This window comes from Onthophagus taurus, chromosome 3 (assembly GCF_036711975.1).
Source record: "Onthophagus taurus isolate NC chromosome 3, IU_Otau_3.0, whole genome shotgun sequence".
Lineage (NCBI taxonomy): Eukaryota > Metazoa > Arthropoda > Insecta > Coleoptera > Scarabaeidae > Onthophagus > Onthophagus taurus.
Window position 1 is genome coordinate 25439326 of NC_091968.1, and position 18460 is coordinate 25457785.

General features: G+C 34.2%; 1 protein-coding gene across 24 annotated transcripts in view; it reads right to left on the reverse strand.

Moving 5' to 3' along the window:
• Positions 1-18460, reverse strand: part of LOC111418588 (PTPRF interacting protein alpha) — a 75526-nt gene that overhangs the window by 12739 nt on the left and 44327 nt on the right. For 16 of the 24 annotated variants that reach the window (XM_023051145.2, XM_023051146.2, XM_023051144.2 and 13 more), the window contains exons 4-11: positions 13600-13716; positions 13118-13216; positions 12703-12990; positions 12514-12651; positions 11651-12189; positions 4587-4992; positions 4218-4310; positions 3768-3922 (exon numbers count right to left, since the gene is read on the reverse strand). In XM_023051145.2, coding sequence (XP_022906913.1) covers positions 3768-3922; positions 4218-4310; positions 4587-4992; positions 11651-12189; positions 12514-12651; positions 12703-12990; positions 13118-13216; positions 13600-13716 — 1835 coding nt within the window. The remainder of the gene's footprint in view (positions 1-3767; positions 3923-4217; positions 4311-4586; positions 4993-11650; positions 12190-12513; positions 12652-12702; positions 12991-13117; positions 13217-13599; positions 13717-18460) is intronic. The other 8 variants (XM_023051149.2, XM_023051148.2, XM_023051147.2 and 5 more) reach the window with 5 other exon arrangements.

Here is an 18460-nt window from a genome sequence, read left to right on the forward strand (position 1 = left end):
TTAAAGTGGTGAGGTTCATTATGATATTAAGTGATAATAGGAATCCAATCCACACTTGGAGAAGCAGTTGGATACATTTAGACATGTTTCGAAGCAGTTGGGGATATTTAGACACACTTGAAGAAGCACTTAGGTACATTTAGACACACTTGGAATCAATTAGGGATATTTAGACACACTTGGAGAAGCACTTAGGTACATTTAGACACACTTGAAATCAATTGGGGATATTTAGACACACTTGGAATCAGTTAGGGACTCAGGAACAGTTATTGATATGCAATAAAACAAATTCCCGAGATTTTCGCCAATCTTTGTTACTTATTTTGCTAAATTATTAAAGAACTGTATTAACTAACTTATTAAACTTTATATTAACCATCGTAACCATGGTAATCATATAATTACTGCATCTAAACCGTTACAATTAATCATGTTAACTTATGAAACCAAAATCTTTGAATATCGCGAAAATGGTCCATTTTCGGACCTATGTTTATTAGGCTTTTTTTATTTATTTTCCATCAGAGAAAACGCTGATGCAGTATTGTATAATCGTTGCGGGACACCCCGTATTTATTGAACTGAAACTACAACTCTAGTTTTATTTGGACCGCGTTATACATCACTTGACTAAACGACATATTATCGTCAATTTTGACATATTTGTCAATTTCATAAAAAATCCTTTAAAATGAGTCCAAACTCGACCTATTTAACTTTAATATTAATGAAAATACAATCACTTCGGGTTTGAAACGTCAACGTCAATTTTGACATATTTGTCATCTTCATTAAAAAACCTTTAAAATGAGTCCAAACATGAGGCACTTATCTCAAAAAACAAAAAAGTTAGAATATAAAAACATTAACCTGAAGTTAGCAACAATGAAGATAGCAATTTAATTTTTAAATATTAATACCAACCTTAATTATTGATTTTTTTCTATTATATTTTTGTTTTTGTGACAAATATTAAAACATTTTATAAAAAAAAAGAATATGTCAAAATGACGTTGACATTTCAAACCGGAAGTTGCTTATATCTCGAGTAATATTGGAATTAAACGTATCATGTTTGGACTCATTTCACAGGATTTTTCACGACGATTACAAATATGTCAAAATTGACGTTGACATTCTTAACCGGAAGTTGACCATAACTCCATTAATATTGAAGATAAATATGTCGTGTTTGTACTCATTTTAAAGGATTTTTAATGAAGATTACAAATATATCAAAATTGAGGTTGACATTTTAAACCTGAAGTTAGTTATCATATAATAGACAAATGGACAACTTCATAGTTCTTTCATGATGTATCCTTTATTAAAAAAACCTTTAAAATGAATCCAAACAAGACGCAGTTATCTCAAAAAACAAAAAAGTTTAAATAAAAAAACGTTAAACCCGAAGTTAGCAACAATGAAGAGGGCAATTTCATTTTTAAATTTTAATACCAACCTTAATTTTTGATTTTTTTTTTATTATATTTTTGTTTTTGTTACAAATATTAAGACATTTTATACAAATTAGGAATATGTCAAAATGACGTTGACGTTTCAAACCGGAAGTTAGTTATACCTCCAGTAATATTGGAATTAAACGTATCATGTTTGGACTTATTTTAAAGGATTTTTCACGACGATTACAAATATGTCAAAATTGACGTTGACATTCTTAACCGGAAGTTGACCATAACTTCATTAATATTGAAGATAAATATGTCGTGTTTGTACTCATTTTAAAGGATTTTTAATGAAGATTACAAATATGTCAAAATTGAGGTTGACATGTTAAACCTGAAGTTAGTTATCATATAATAGAAATTTTATAACTGAAGTTTATCTAGTGTTAGTCACTTTTCCGCACTTTCTTTTTATTTTTAACGTGCTGTTTATTTTACGTTGATTTAAAAAAATCCTGTATAATCGTAAAACGTATTCTGTATTCCTGTATTCTGAGAAGTCTTATATTATTAGACAGATGAAAAGGAAAATCTCGTTTTTCTCAACATTGATCATTTGTCGCTTAGTCAAGTGATGCATAACGCGCGTTCGATTATACAGTGTGTCCCAGGATAGATGTTGCAAGAAGTATAATGACTTAAAAATTTTTGCAAAATTAGTTTAAGGCTAAGGAATTAATTAAGCCCTGCTTGGTGTGAAGAGAATTTTAAGAATATTATTAATCGAAAACTATTTTTAGTTTAGGTAAAGTAATCTTTTTGATCATGATACGGAAATGTTTTATTAAGAAAAGTTGTTCAGAATGAGCAATTATGGTCTTATACAAAATTTCAGAAGGATCTATCTACTTTGGTTGAACCATTTTAGTTTAAACAACATAAATATTGTATAGTAATTGAAATGTGAACTAAAACTGAGGAAAAATACAATTTATTTGTCAATATTTGCGACTACTTAAGTCATTTTTTTTTTTCATCAATCTGATCTAATCAAAAATATGGTGGTTTAATCAATGTAGGTAGATCTTTCTGAAATTTTGCATAGTGTCATAATTTCTCATTTTGAACGATTTTTCTTAATGATATTTTGCCGTATCATGAACAAAAAGCTTACTTTACCTGAACTCAAAATAGTTTTCGCTTCACCATCAAGGCCGAGTTGATTTTCAAAATATAAAAATATACTTAAAATTCTCTCCACACCAAGCAGGGCTTAATTCCTCAGCCTTAAAATAAAATTCAAAAATTTTTAAGTCATTAGATACCTCTTGTAACATCTATCCTGGGACACACTGTATATATAACATTTTAACTAGACTGGTGAGGTTCATTATGATATTAGGTGATGATAAAGATCCAATCCACACTTGGAGAAACAGTTGGGTGGGTACATTTAGACGCGTTTCGAATCAATTGGAGATATTTAGACACACTTAAAATTATTTGGGGACATTTAGACACACTTGGAATCAGTTAGGGACTTAAAAATAGTTATTGATATACTTATACAAGCTAATAGGAAAAAAATACAGGGTGATTTATAACATACGGAGCGGACTAAAAAGGTAGGTGTACTAGGGGCCAAATTGGAGATATTTTCTTAATAATGTCTTAACCACAACTTAATGAGAAATACGTAGATGTGCTTATTGTTTATGGAGCTGCTGGAGAAAACGCTGCACACGCAATAGTATTTGAAACGATTTCCAAATCAACAGATGCCTTCAAAAAACACTTTTCTTCGGTTAGTTCAACAGGGAAGAGAGACAACCTAAGAAAGGCCTTGGTAGACCAAACAGACATAGAATGTCTACTAGTACTCGTCAAATTTCAGATTTTGTAATTTTGCATTTAAAACATTATTATTAGAGGTTTCATAAATTAACATCTATTATTTCTTTTAACAAATTCGTATTATCTAAAATAATTAAACTACTGAAACAATAAATTGTCTAGTTTTACAGCTCCTTCAAAAATGAGGATGGCACTAACAAATATTTTAATTATTCTTTACTGAATATCAGCGGTTCTCAAAAATGGACGTTGAATTATTTAAACAATTAACATGCGATATCTATGTAACTATTAAGTTTTTAACAAAACATTATTAAGAAAATCTCTTCAGTTTGACCCTTTTAGTGTGCTCCATATGTTATAAATCACCCTGTATAGACTGCAAATAACAGTGTACTACGATATTAAAGATTCTAAGTTAATATATTTGTAGCGCTCTTTAATCTATCTTTTTATTGAACATACCATATCTTAAATAATACCCATGATAATGCAAAAACTCACCTCCGTAATTCTTCTTGACTATGAGCTAAAGCTTGAGCGACCCTTTCAAGTCGTAAAGATCTCGCGGTTAAAGGTGAAGCCCCACCTCCGCTGCTACTATCGCCGATATGAATTTCATCCCTAGATAATTCCGATTGAAGGGGAGCCAGTTGAAGCTGTTTCAAAAAAAACAAACTCAAAATAACCCTTTTCGAATACCCCAAAAGAAACGAACATGCGAAAAACAACCAAAAACGTCCAAGCAGAAACAGAATAAAACACTTTCATCGATTAAAAAGAAAAAATTATAAGAATAGTAGTGATTTTTGATATTCAAAGTGCTCTCTGTCTAAAGTGATTTGTTTCTAGATAGAGATAATGTATTATTAGTGTAATTAGTGTGGGGAGTTTTCTTTTAACGGCAAAAATAAAACAAGTCGCGGCGACGGCTTTCTTTTAATCGGGACAAACCTGACTCGATGGCAATGACTCTGAGAGGGCGCCTGGGCTCAAGATGCCATGGTACTGCTGTTGTAAGTGAGCCGGGGACATAGAGGCGGGCGCCTACAACATCCACCCAGTTCTAACTAATGTGAAGAAAAACAAAAACACCAAACCGAAAAACAACGTAACAAAAATTATAGAATATATATTTCTTTTTTTATTTTAACAAACTGAATAATTCTATATTTTTTGCATGGAACCAGAAAATACCAAGTAACAAGAAAATAATGTTAATAGAAAAACGAATTAAGTAAAATTATTAACATGCAACTCTCATGCAAATGGAAAAAAGAACCAAAAATACCCATCAAAAAAATTAAAATAAAAAATTCTCACCGTATGATATTTGTGCAAATAATCTCGTTGGGGTGAATGATGAGATTTAGGGGTTGATCGGCCGCTGACAGGTGGACTTTGTCGTTCGAGACTGCGCCCTCTAGCTAGTAGATTCATGTGTTCCATGCTGCCCACTCTCGACTCGAGTTCTTCAGCCCGCGCCTCGGTGTTCTGTTTCTCCTCCTGTATCAACCGGATCTCGTTGTTGATTGCGTCTAGTTGTTCTTGGAGCATCATCGCAAGAGTTTGCGCATCTGTGTGACCAGAAGGCGACAATATGTCAGCGGCACTAAACAGACTATCGTTATCGTCACCTTCTGCGTCGCTAGAAACGTCAAACGCCTGCTGAACGTTCGCCAAAACGTGAGCCTGCTGCATCTTTTCCCATTCTTGTTCAGTCATCGATCTGAAATTAAATTTATTTAAAAAAACTAGAACTAGAAAGCGAATGTTTTTAGTACTAGGACTAGTTTTAGTTAGTTCTAGTGACAGTGTTAAATAGTCTTAGGTTGTATATTTTGAAAATGTTAAATTCAATTTTGACATATTTGTAATCTTCATTAAAAATCCTTTAAAATGAGTACAAACACGACATATTTATCTTCAATATTAATGAAGCTATGGTCAACTTCCGGTTTGAAATGTCAATGTCATTTTGACATATTCTTAATTTTTATAAAATGTCTTAATATTTGTCACAAAAACAAAAATATAATCAAAAAAATCAAAAATTAAGGTTGATATTAATATTTAAAAATTAAATTGCTATCTTCATTGTTGCTAACTTCGGGTTTAATGTTTTTTATTCTAACTTTTTTGTCTTTTGAGATAAGTGCGTCATGTTTGGACTCATTTTAAAGGTTTTTTACTGAAGATAACAAATATGTCAAAATTGACGTTGACGTTTCAAACCGGAAGTGATTGTATCTTCATTAATATGAAAGTTAAATATGTCGAGTTTGGACTCATTTTAAAGGATTTTTTATGAAGTTGACAAATATGTCAAAATTAATAGTCGAAAGATCGAACTTTTTGAGATAAATGCGTCACGTTTGAACTCACTTTAAAGGTTATTTTATGAAGATTACGAATATAATAAAATAAAATTTTTTTTTCACGACTAAATTCGAATGATTCTAGTTCTCGTTCTAGTGTTAGTTCAATAAAAATATAGAACAACCTAACCTTATCTAGCGCTACTTAGTGTTAATTCTAGTAGCAATGTTAAATAGCACTAGGTTGTACATTTTTTTAAACTAAAACTGAACTTACACAAGACCTAGAACTAGAATCATTCAGATTTAGCCGTTCGTCTCTAAAGACGGCATCTAAGACGGATCTAAAGACGGAACTTTCCAACTACAATAAATAGGTATAGAAATGTTTATAGATAATTTGTAGAGAATTAAAACACCTGCATAAGATACTCCAATACATCAAATGACAATCTATTTGGCAGCATCTGAAGAGTAATCGTGCCAGTGTAGATCTTTTTTGAATGAACGTTGCCTGAAGTATGGGGTTTTAACCCTTAATCACTGACGTACGAATGACATTCGTTGCGAAAACCGTTATTCGTTCATAACTTGTTTTTGTGCGGGAATTCGTGCTCGTCGTTTCTAGTAGTTTCCTAGCCGTCAGTAACACGCGTGCTGCAGAGAGAACGAACGTATGACGCACTTTTATACAGGTGAATTTGATCATCTGACGTACGGCATTCGTATTGTCAGTGTTAGTGTAACTTTTTCGAATTTCTTTTATTTTTTCGCTTGTAGATAAAATGAATCGTAAGCGATGTAATACTTCGCCCGGGCATTCCACATCGCGGAAAATACACCGAACGCGTATTGGTTACAATAAATCAGACGACATCATAGAATCATGGCTATGTGAAGAATCAGAGGAATCATCGGCAGGTGAAGAAGATTGCATACAATCAGATCGCGGAAATTCTTCATCAGAAGAAGACGAAGAAAATGAAGAGATTAGTTTACCAACACCAGCAGATTCTCATATCTCCGACTCCTCTGATGATGACATTCCATTGTCACGTTTAGTAAGTCGAGCTGACCCTCTAGAAAGAGAAACTATCAGCCAGGTAAGTGAACCTGAGACTTGTAATGACAAATCACGTCGCCAAAAATATTTCTATGGTAAAAGACGATGCATGAAGTGGTTCGCAGAAGGGCCATCAAGAAGCTCTCGAACTCCTGCGCACAACATTGTAGTTCCATTGACCGCAACTTATATTCCACCTGACAGCTCTTCGTCTCAATTATTTGGATTGCTGATATCTAAGAGTATCAAAACTAAAGTTATAAACTTTACTAATCAAAGATTGGAAGTGACAAGAGAAAAATATAAACGCCAGAATAAACCTGAACTGAAAGACATTGATCCTTTGGAGTTTGATGCGTTCATTGGTCTGCTGATGTTTAGTGCAGTGTTCAAATCAAATGATGAAGACCTAAATGCATTGTTTGCGACGGACGGAACCGGGAGAGATATTTTTAGAGGAGTTATGTCTAAAGAGCGGTTTGCAATGATTCTCCTATGTCTGAGGTTTGATGATGCCTCTACTAGAGACCAAAGAAAACGGACTGACGTCGCTGCTGCTATTTCGGACATATTTCGCTAATTTATAGGAAATTGTCAAAAGTACTATAAAATTGGGGAAACTACAACAATTGACGAAATGCTAGTATCTTTTAGAGGAAGATGTAGATGGAAGAAATACATGCCTAACAAGCCGTGTAAGTATGGCTTGGAAATAAAATGTCTGACTGATGGTGCTACTAGCTATTTATACAATGCGTACCTATATACAGGAAAGAACAGTGACAGAAACGGGCTAACACATGAAGAAAGGAAGTTATTAGTGCCAACGCAGTGTGTCTTGCGTTTGGCAAAACCGATAATGATAACCAATCGAAATATCACTGCAGATAACTACTTTTCCTCAATTGAAGTCTGCATAGAACTGAGAAAAAGAGGCTTGACTTACGTTGGAACCCTAAAAAAAATAAAAGAGAAATACCACCCGAATTTCTTGATAAAAAACGACAAGTTCATTCAACTATGTATGGTTTTACAAAACAACTTACTCTGCTATCTTATGTTCCAAAGAAGAAGAAGATCCCCGAAATAATTTCATTCTATAACGCAACAAAAGGGGGTGTGGATTCTCTAGACGAAAAGTGTGCAAAATACACTTGTAGTAGGTGTCTAGACGATGGCCACTAGTCATATTCTACAGGATTTTAGATATAGCTGCTGCCAATTCTTTCATAATATCTAATTATGACAAATCGAAACGTATGGAATTCATGAAAGACCTAGGAAGACGATTAGTAACTCCACACCTAGAGCGACGATATGAAATACCACAACTTTCTCACGAGCTCAAGAGTCTCATAGGACGTATTTTGGGGAAAGATAAGCCAACTGAATCAAATCAACAAAGCACTGAATTCCTAAAGTTTGAGATTTTGAAGAATTGTTACATGTGTTTCAAGCAAAAACGACGTAGAACCCATTACGGGTGCACAATGTGCAGTCAGCCGATCTGCTTGCAGTGTTCAAAACCCACCTGTAACCACTGCCGTTAAAAAGTGCCTAAATAATTGATTAGTTGCTAACGTAATTTTGATCTCATAAAAACTTCCGGTAGACCGGAGGTAGCGGCCATCTTGAAAATATTTTAGATTGAAAGTTCTGAATGAACAACTCATGCTACCAAATTTTCAAATCTCAACGAATAGTGGAACCAAAAAAAGTTCGAACGAACCAGTTACGTGAGACACCCTGTATAACAAATTTTTAATATGCACTTTAAACTGTTTGAAGAAATAATTTTAATAAATGTTTCTAGCTTTAGGTCTAGTGTTAGTTCTACTTTTAGTTCGATAAAAATCTAGCGCTGAATAACAATTAAAACTAAAATTACCCTTCTTGGTTTATACATGGCATGGACAAGTCGGGGAACACCCCAAGTATATCTATGAATGTGGAATAGAGCAACTTGGGGAATAACCCGAGTTGGATTCTAACATTTATATTTAAATATACATATTATATGTTACTGTAAAAGCCCGAACTACGGTAAATATTAAGATTTTCCAGTGAAACCTCACATTTACCAACTCTGAATGGTGAAAGTCCAAAATGTTCTGTGATCATCGTTCATTTCGAACTTTTACCACCACCCACTCAGTAAATCTTAGGTTTTACCACAGAGACACGGCAAATGTCGAAAAATAGACTGGAGAGGTAATATCGAAAAAGAAAGAATCTATATCCTGGCAATAAGAAAAAATGCAAAATTGGAGTACTAAAGCAGCTTTATACTAAGAATCAGTTTACATCATGCTCAAAGACTTTTAAAGATAGTAGAAGTTGTTAAAGATAAAGAAGTGAGCCTTCGAGACGTTGTCGGAAAATTATTAATGACCGGAGCACAAGGATTCAGAAAATATAACTGCCTCAAAAAATGCTTATCAAAGAAATGCGTTTGCAAGTCATCAGAATTTAAATGCCACAATAACTCTCCGTGTTGTAACAAGCAAAATGGTTTCTTTCTTATTATTAATAACTGGCAATTTATTATTTGCCCTCTTTTAATTTGTTTAAAATACCAAATAATAAGAATAATATTGATATATTTTCTTAGCCAACCTAAGATTTACCGTAATTCAGGCTTTTGCAGTAACGTATATACAGGGTGATTCATAAGTAATGGGCCAAATTGTAAATGTACGTTCAGGAGGCCAAAATAATAATATTTTCATTAACAATAATGGGTCTTAGTCTGCTCCTTACTGAGATACAGGATGTTAAAGCGAAAAAAATAAAATAGATTTTTGTTAATAGATCAGCTACTTTTCTACATAATGACTCATAGTTGACTTATAGTTTTTGTAAGGGTAAACAATAATGTGTGAGAGGATTTGAGTTAACTCGTAGATGTCGCCACATGCGCCATGAGCGATAAAAAATTTGTAGCTGATTTCATCTAATTCATATGGCGCATGTGGCGACATCTACGAGTTAACTCAAATCCTCTCACACATTATTGTTTACCCTTACAAAAACTATAAGTCAACTATGAGCCATTATGTAGAAAAGTAGCTGATCTATTAACAAAAATCTATTTTATTTTTTTCGCTTTAACATCCTGTATCTCAGTAAGGAGCAGACTAAGACCCATTATTGTTAATGAAAATATTATTATTTTGGCCTCCTGAACGTACATTTACAATTTGGCCCATTACTTATGAATCACCCTGTACAGAAAGGCCTAATGAGCTTGCAAAGTATTCTATCTTGGAAGCTACTCCTTGTAGAGACTTGCGGTAAAAAATGTAATGGCTAAAGCGGCTAAGAGAAATTCCTGGAATTTATTTTCAGGTTTCTAGGATGACCACTAGAGGCAGTAACAGCCATCTTGAATCAAAAAATATACACTAAAATATACTGTATTAACGTTACAAAAAAATATATGCTGTTTGTCCTATCTCTAAAAATAGTAAAAAGTTGGGGTGGTTGTTCGAAAATGTTTGTAAATAAATGCCAATAATTGCAAAATAGTTAAACGGATTTTAATAAAGTTTGTATCGTTGAATAGAGCTTTTCTTCGAATACAAACCCTACCCTATTTGTAGTGATTGTAAGTTAGTACGTCGCCACTAGAGGGAATTTTTGGATATTGCAATAGATATTATGAATTTTCTTGAAAAAATAAACCTATTACCGGATAGGGCAAAAAGTGTTTAACTTTTTGTTATGTTAATACAGGGGAATTCCCAGAAACACCATTTTTTTTATTGAAGATGGCGGTTGCGCCCCCTAGTGATTATCCTAAAAAGCTGAAAATAATTTCCAGGAATTTCTCTTAGTCACTTTAGTCATTAAATTTTTTACCGGAAGTCTCTACAATGAGTAGTTTCCGAGATACAGAACTTTGGCTTATTTGGCCTTATTTATATATACAGGTGTCTCACGTAACTGGTTCCTTAGAGAACTTTTTTAGGTTTCACTATTCGCAGTGTTTTGAAATTTTAGTTAGTAGCGGTTAATCGTCCGAAACTTTCTTTCTTTATTTTAAATGGAATGCTATTTACACTTAGTTTTTATTAAAACTTTTAATTATATGCAAAAAACTATGTTGACTTTGATAAAAGTTATTGGTAGCGTTTTTCGTATTCGAGTTATTATGGTTTTAAGTTTTTTTTTTTTTGGCAAATTTCACCACGCTCTTTAAAACCCCATTTCTCAGCCTTGGTAAGTAAAAGCTAGTAAACTAAAATTTTTGACCTCCCTGTATAAGATACTCTGATACAATAAATGACAATCCATTTGACAGCATCTGAAGAGTAATCGTGCCAGTGTAGATCTTTTTTGAATGAACGTTGCCTGAAGTATGGGGTTGTAAAGAACATGTTGTAATTTACCAAAAAATGTTTAAAACCAAAATAACTGGAAAACGAAAAACGCTAGGTTGATAAAAGTTATTGGTCGCTACTTCCGGTAGACCGCAGGTAACGGCCATCTTGAAAATATTTTAGATTGGAAGTTCTGAAGCTAGTAAACTAAAATTTTTGACCTCCCTGTATAAGATACTCTGCTACAATAAATGACAATCTATTTGATAGCATCTGAAGAGTAATCGTGCCAATTTAGAGCTTTTTTGAATGTACGTTGGCTGGGATGATATGGGGTTTTAAAAAGCATGGTGAAATTTTCCAAAACAAAAAATTAAAATCAAAATAACTCGAAAACGAAAGATGCTAGGTACCAATAACTTTTATGAAAATATATTTTTTCACGTATAATTAAAAGGTGTAATAAAAACTATATCATTCCATTTAAAATAACGAAGTTATGGTCTACTTCCGGTAGACCGGAAGTGGCAGCTATCTTGAAAATATTTTAGATCGAAAGTTCAGAACCAACCCAAGCTACCAAAATTTCAAAACTGTACGAATAATGGTACCTAAACAGTTACGTGAGACACCCTGTATTTATATATCGAAGTTTTACTATATTAAATTTTTTTTAAATCTTACCTCGTAAATGGTGGTAACTTATTACAATCATCATCAATAGGTGTCCTATTTTTATTACTCCTTCTTGGTAACGAATGAGCATCAAAACTCGAATGACTAGCGCTTCTTGAAAACCCGCTGGGGTCCACGGCATTCGGAGATAAACTCCTAGTTAAAGCGTCCGTTTGTTGAATATTAAAAGCAATCTCTTGTTGCAACATTTGCCTCTTAACGTTATCAATTTCCAACCGAGATTTCGCCAATTCCTTCATAATCTCGCCCTTTTGACCTTCAAGATCCTCCATAACTTTACGGGTCTTCTCCAATTCTTGAGTGAGACTATTCTTTTCTTCCAACGCGTGCATCCGTTCTTTAAGATGCACTTGGAGCCGATCGTTCGATTCCGATAATAATTTATCGACGGTTGCCGATAAACGACTGTTATGGTCCTCGTTCATTTTTAACCGTTGATTAAGTCGAACTAACTCCGCGTTTTTCTCTTCGAGATTCGCCTCGAGACGTTGGATGCGATCTTCAGCGGAACCGTGTCTTTCTTGCGCCTAGTTTTTGGTTTGAGTAAAAAAAGAAATTTCTTTCGGTATTCTTAATATCATTTTTTTTATGGGTTAATTGAGAAACATGCAGAAAAAGACGAAGAATGACAGATAACTCAGCTCACTTTCTATACTAGAAAAAAACAGCTACAGCTAACATTTAAAGCTTTTTTTTTTTTTTAATTAGCAGGGGCGAAAACGGACGTTTTACAAACAATTATTACAAAGAGAACGTGTCACTAATTTTTTGGAAATAGAAAAACAAAAACAAATTTGGTGAGGGTGGGGAAAAAAATAGAGTATATAAAAAGTGAGCGTTGAGCTTCGTACCTGGTTCCTCACCTGCGTGAGAGCCTCCATACGCTGTTTGAGTTGTTCCTCCATTTCTGGAAGGTTTGAATATTGCGCTAATTTTTGTTCGGCGAGTTCTAATTTTTCTTGAATTGCAGCAATCTTTTCATCTTGTAACTAAATAAAAAAAATTTTTAATAAAAACAGCAAGAATTGAGTAGAATTTACCTTAATCTGTGCTTCTTTGTGTTGTAATTCTTGTTCTAATTTCTCGTTGAGATCGTGAAGTGACGTCGACTCCCGCTGGGCGTTCAAATATCTCTTCTCCAAGGTTGCAATCCGTTCCTCCTGGTCCTCCTTTTGCGCAACGTTTTCCCTTAAATCCCTCTGAAGCTTCGAGTTGGAGTCCTGGGATTTTAACAGGTCCTTTTGCGCTTTCGCCAAATTCTCTTCCAACTCCCCGAGGCGATTCGTCATTTCGGCAACTCTTCGTTGCCACGTCCCAATCTCATTCGTCTAACAAACAAGAAATAAAAAAAAAACAAGTAATTTTTCAATTTTTTATTAAATTTAATAACGGAATTTTTGTTACGATTAACAAAGAAAGCTTTTTGTGGAATTTTCTTTTGAAAATTTGACTCACTTGCTGCTCGAGGGCTTGCTGAAGATCCGCGATCCTCGCAGCGCTCTCCGCATTGTCGGTTTCGATGCCACCGTTAGCCAGGCGAGGCTTCGCTGGAGCCTATTTACCACACACAAACATGCCACGTGACAACATCAAAAACACTTAAATAGAAATCAGAAAAAAATGTATCATTAAATTTTCCAATTTCTAATCATGCACATTTATTTTGAATTTAGACCGTAAATTCGTGGCGGTTATTCGATGTGATTGATCGACGAAATTATAACCGACGTGGAAATTGGATGGTTTATTTTAAAAATACATCGAATTGTATTGGTATATTGGGGGTGGAAATTGCGATTTGATTCGATTACGGCTTCGAATTTATTTATATTTCCTTTGTGACAAAATGGGATAAAATGATAAATTTTTTTTTGATATTTTAGAGGGTTTTTTTTTTAACCACCCCCAATATTTTTTTGTTACCAATTTTTTTTTACCTTATTCGTGGAATTATTTCCTTGGTCCCCAGTATCAATTTGGCCATTCTCTTTTGGTTTGTCATCTATGGCAGGTACATTATTAGAAGGTGCTCCTCCAATTTTATATTGTTGTAACTGAAATTAAGTAACAATAATTATACAAATCTAGCCACAAATTTTCTGTAAAAGTCATCAAGATAAATTTTTTATGTCCACTTCCACCACTATCTATCTTAAACTATGTTCAGAATTATATTAAATGTAGAAGCATCCATATCATCAGTTTGGATTATAGTATTTGGAAATTAAACTACTTATACTACGATGATTGTTTATTTGTTAAAATGTCTTTACCGGTTTCGGCACATTGCCGTCTTCAGAAGACTTGTCAGAAACAATTAATGAAACAAGAAGACATTAATCAGACATTAATTGAAACAATTAATGTCCGTTGGGGATAATCCTGTTCTTCAATAAATTGATAATCCGCAAGAATCACAACCTATGTTTGAAATAAATTATTTTTCGACATTGTAGAGAACCTGACAAGTCTTCTGAAGACGGCAATGTGCCGAAACCGGTAAAGACATTTTAACAAATAAACAATCATCGTAGTATAAGTAGTTTAATTTCCAAATACTATGTTCACAATGATGTCGCGTATACAGGATGGAACAAAAGTATGGATGATTTAAGATAACAATGTTGGTTACCATAGCAACGAAACTAAGAACAATACAAATAAATAAAAAATATAGCTAGTAAATACGCCATTTGTGATTTAAATGAAAAATGTTTCAAATAAAAGTTTCCTGGTTAATTATGGCGCATATTCTAGCTATATTTGTTTATTTGTATTGTTCTTAGTTTCGTTGGTATGGTAACCAACATTATCTTAAATCCCATTTACTTAAATTATGGCGCAATTAAGCGAACAATAACGAATTGAAATTTTAATGATGTATGGGTACGGCGATAGAAAACATACTCAAAGTGAAGTTTGTGTACTCTTTAATAATGTTTACCCGGGTGCACAAAGTTTTTGACGTTTATTGGTGTAAACGGCGTCATTTCAGTTCCTACTTTGTTGATTATATATTTTCAGAATATTTTCTTATAAAACCTGATGATGTGATATACCCATCGATTAGAATGAAATATGATCTATCTTGATGTGACCCATTTAAAATAACAATGTTGGTTACCATAGTAACGAAACTAAAAATAATACAAACAAACAAATATAGCCAGAATATGCACCATAATTAACCAGGATACTTTTAATTGACATATTTTTCATTTAAATCACAAATGGCATATTTACTAGCTATTTAACCATTTTATTAACATCTTTTGTACCTATTTTACATCTTCAAAATTCCATACTTTTGTTCCATCCTGTATAAAGATTTATTAGCAATAAATAGCGAGATGAGTTGTAAATTTTTAAATATTAATAATAGACACTAAAAAATAACGATTTAACCCAACATTCTATACAGGGTGGTTCAGTTTTTAATCGGGAAACTTTACTACGACATAGTAAGTGCCAAAATAACACAAGTTTTTTTATATAAACATAGGGTAGAAAAAATTTAAGCCAAAAATTAACATTTTGTTTTGTATTTTGGCTGTAACTAAACCGTTGAATTTGAAACTTCCCTTGCGCCCTCCTCTAAGGGGATGAAATTCACCACCACCTTGATTTTTTTTATACGAACCTTTTAACGCTATGTAATATTAACATAAAAAAATATGGGTTGTAAAGCTCATTCTTTAGCGATACTTCTTTATCGCTGTAGTATTTTCCTTAAAGTTAATAGTTTCCTATTATGCTATGTGCCGCCATGTTTAACTAAAATTATTCTAAAAGTTGGCTCTGAGAACTTGCAAGTTTCATTTATGGTGAATCCTCATAATTGTTGATGATTATTAATAATTTTTGATTGTTATGAAGCATGAGTATTAATTTAATGAGGCCACAAAAGACTTCATACCAATACAAAGTTGGGTAGCGCTTGTGCCTCGGCAGCAAGCGACCTCGGCAAAGTTAATGACCAAAAATGAACTATGTAACTTCGCTAAATCGAAGCCGAGACGCCAGAAAAGACTTTATATCAATACAAAGTTGGACAGCGCTTGTGCCTCGGCCGCAAGCGACCTCGGCAAAGTTATTATCCAAGAATGAACTATGTAACTTTGTTAAATCGAGGCCAAGACGCCACAAACGACTTCATATCAAGACAAACTTGGGCAAGTGACCTCGGCAAAGTTTATGACCAAGACTGAACTATGTAAGTTCATTAAATAGAGTCCAAGACGCCATAACAGACTTCATACCAATACAAAGTTAAGCAACAGATGTGCCTCGGCTGCAAGCGACCTCGGCAAAGTTAATAACCAAGAATAAATTATGCGAGATCGATAGGTTAAGGCCAAGAGGCCTCAAAAGACTTCATAGCAATAAAAAGTTGGGCAGCGCTCGTGTCTCGGCCGCAAGCGACCTCGGCAAAGTTAATGACCAAGAATGAACTATGTAACTTTGTTAAATCGAGGCCAAGACGCCACAAAAGACTTCATATCAAGACAAAGTTGGGCAAGTGACCTCGGCAAAGTTTATGACCAAGACTGAACTATGTAGGTTCATTAAATAGAGTCCAAGACGCCATAACAGACTTCATACCAATACAAAGTTAAGCAACAGATGTGCTTCGGCTGCAAGCGACCTCGGCAAAGTTAATAACCAAGAATAAACTATGTGAGCTCGATAGGTTAAGGCCAAGAGGCCACAAAAGACTTCATACCAATAAAAAGTTGGGCAGCGCTTGTGCCTCGGTCGCAAGCGACCTTGGCAGAGTTAATGGCGAAGAATGAACTATGTAACTTCGCTAAATCGAGGCCGAGACGCCAGAAAATACGTTATATCAATACAAAGTTTGACAGCGCTTGTGCCTCGGCCGCAAGCGACCTCGGCAAAGTTATTAACCAAGAATGAACTATATAACTTCGTTAAATGGAGTCCAAGACGCCATAACAGACTTCATACCAATACAAAGTTAAGCAACAAATGTGCCTCGGCTGCAAGCGACCTCAGCAAAGTTATTGTGCGACCAGTTGGATTTGGCCGGCGGAAAATATGCGAACTATTATCGGAAATACCTTACCCCTCACCTCCTTGACCTATATATTCGGCTGTAGTACAGTCAAGTTACCAAATAAAACAATATGTATTTCTGACATTTCATTTCTTTGACAGCGTTGCTTGAGTTAGGTTATAGTTTTGTGAGTTTATCGAGTTTATTTTCTATTATCGTTCTATTTCGTTTATCTATAACTGTTCTTATCAGATAGCCAATGATGAACTTGGTGAAAATAAGAGACCTGTTGTATATTTGGATGAAAGCTACGTACATAAAAATTATACTGTTTCGAAATGTTGGCAAGGATGGATAATTGCTCATTGTGGAGGCAGTATGGGTTTTATTAAGAACGGTTTCCTTTTATTTAAATCAAAAACAAAAAGTGGTGATTATCATGATGAAATGAATTTTGAGAACTTTTCAAAATGGTTTAAAACACAAGTGCTACCAAATTTACCGGACAATTCAATAATTGTTATGGACAATGCGCCTTACCATTCAGTACAAATAAATAGGCCTCCTACTTCTTCATCAAAGAAGAATGATATAATCTGTTGGCTACAATCGATGAACATACCATACCATCCACATATGTTAAAATGCGAGCTACTAGAAATCGTTAGGAGGTATAAACCATCACCACAGTATGTAATTGATAAGTATGCAAAATCGAAGGGTCATACTGTATTACGCCTTCCTCCGTATCACTGTGACCTGAATCCAATAGAGCTAATTTGGAGTATGGTGAAGAGAAAAATAGCCTCTGGTAATATTGGATTAATAAATATGGAAAATCTAATTCATGAGGCAGTAAATCAAATAACTCCCCTAACCACGTTGAGAAAATTAGAAATGAATATATGACAAAAGATCAGCTATTCGACAATGAAGAGAGATTTATTATTAATTTAGGTGAATCAGACAGTGATATTTCATATAGAGATTCAGATTAGAATAGTTTTTAAAAAATGTATGTCTCTGATATATAAATTGTTACTTCTCAACAAACCTGAAATAGCACAAATATATTTTATGTTATAATGTTTTGTATTTGTCGACATAAAATCAAATATTAATAATTAAACAAAAAGCCTTTATTTTATAATCTAAAATGCAACACTCATAACCTCACATTCACAAATGTCAAACTTTTCAATTAAGCGTTACAAAATTTTTGTTCTGAGTGTACCTTTCAAAACGATCGCGATGCTTGACCGGCCATATTGGGTTGGTCGTACTCTAGTAACCAAGAATAAACTATGTGAGTTCGATAGGTTAAGGCCAAAAAGCCACAAAAGACTTCATACCAATAAAAAGTTGGGCAGCGCTTGTGCCTCGGCCGCAAGCGACCTCGGCAAAGTTAATGACGAAGAATGAACTATGTGACTTCGTGTGGTTAAGGTCGAGACGCGACAAAAAACTTCATATCAATGCAAGGTTGGGTAGCGCTCGTGCCTCGGCCGCTAGCGACCTCGGCAAAGTTAATGACCAAGAATGAGCTATGTAACTTCGTTAAATCGAGGCCGAGACGCCAGAAAATACGTTATATCAATAGAAAGTTTGACAGAGCTTGTGCCTCGGCCGCAAGCGACCTCGGCAAAGTTATTATCCAAGAATGAACTATATAATTTCGTTAAATTGAGTCCGAGGCGTCACAAAAGAGTTTATATCAATACGAAAGTAGACAGCGCTTGTGCCTCGGCCGCAAGCGACCTCGGCAAAGTTATTAACCAAGAATG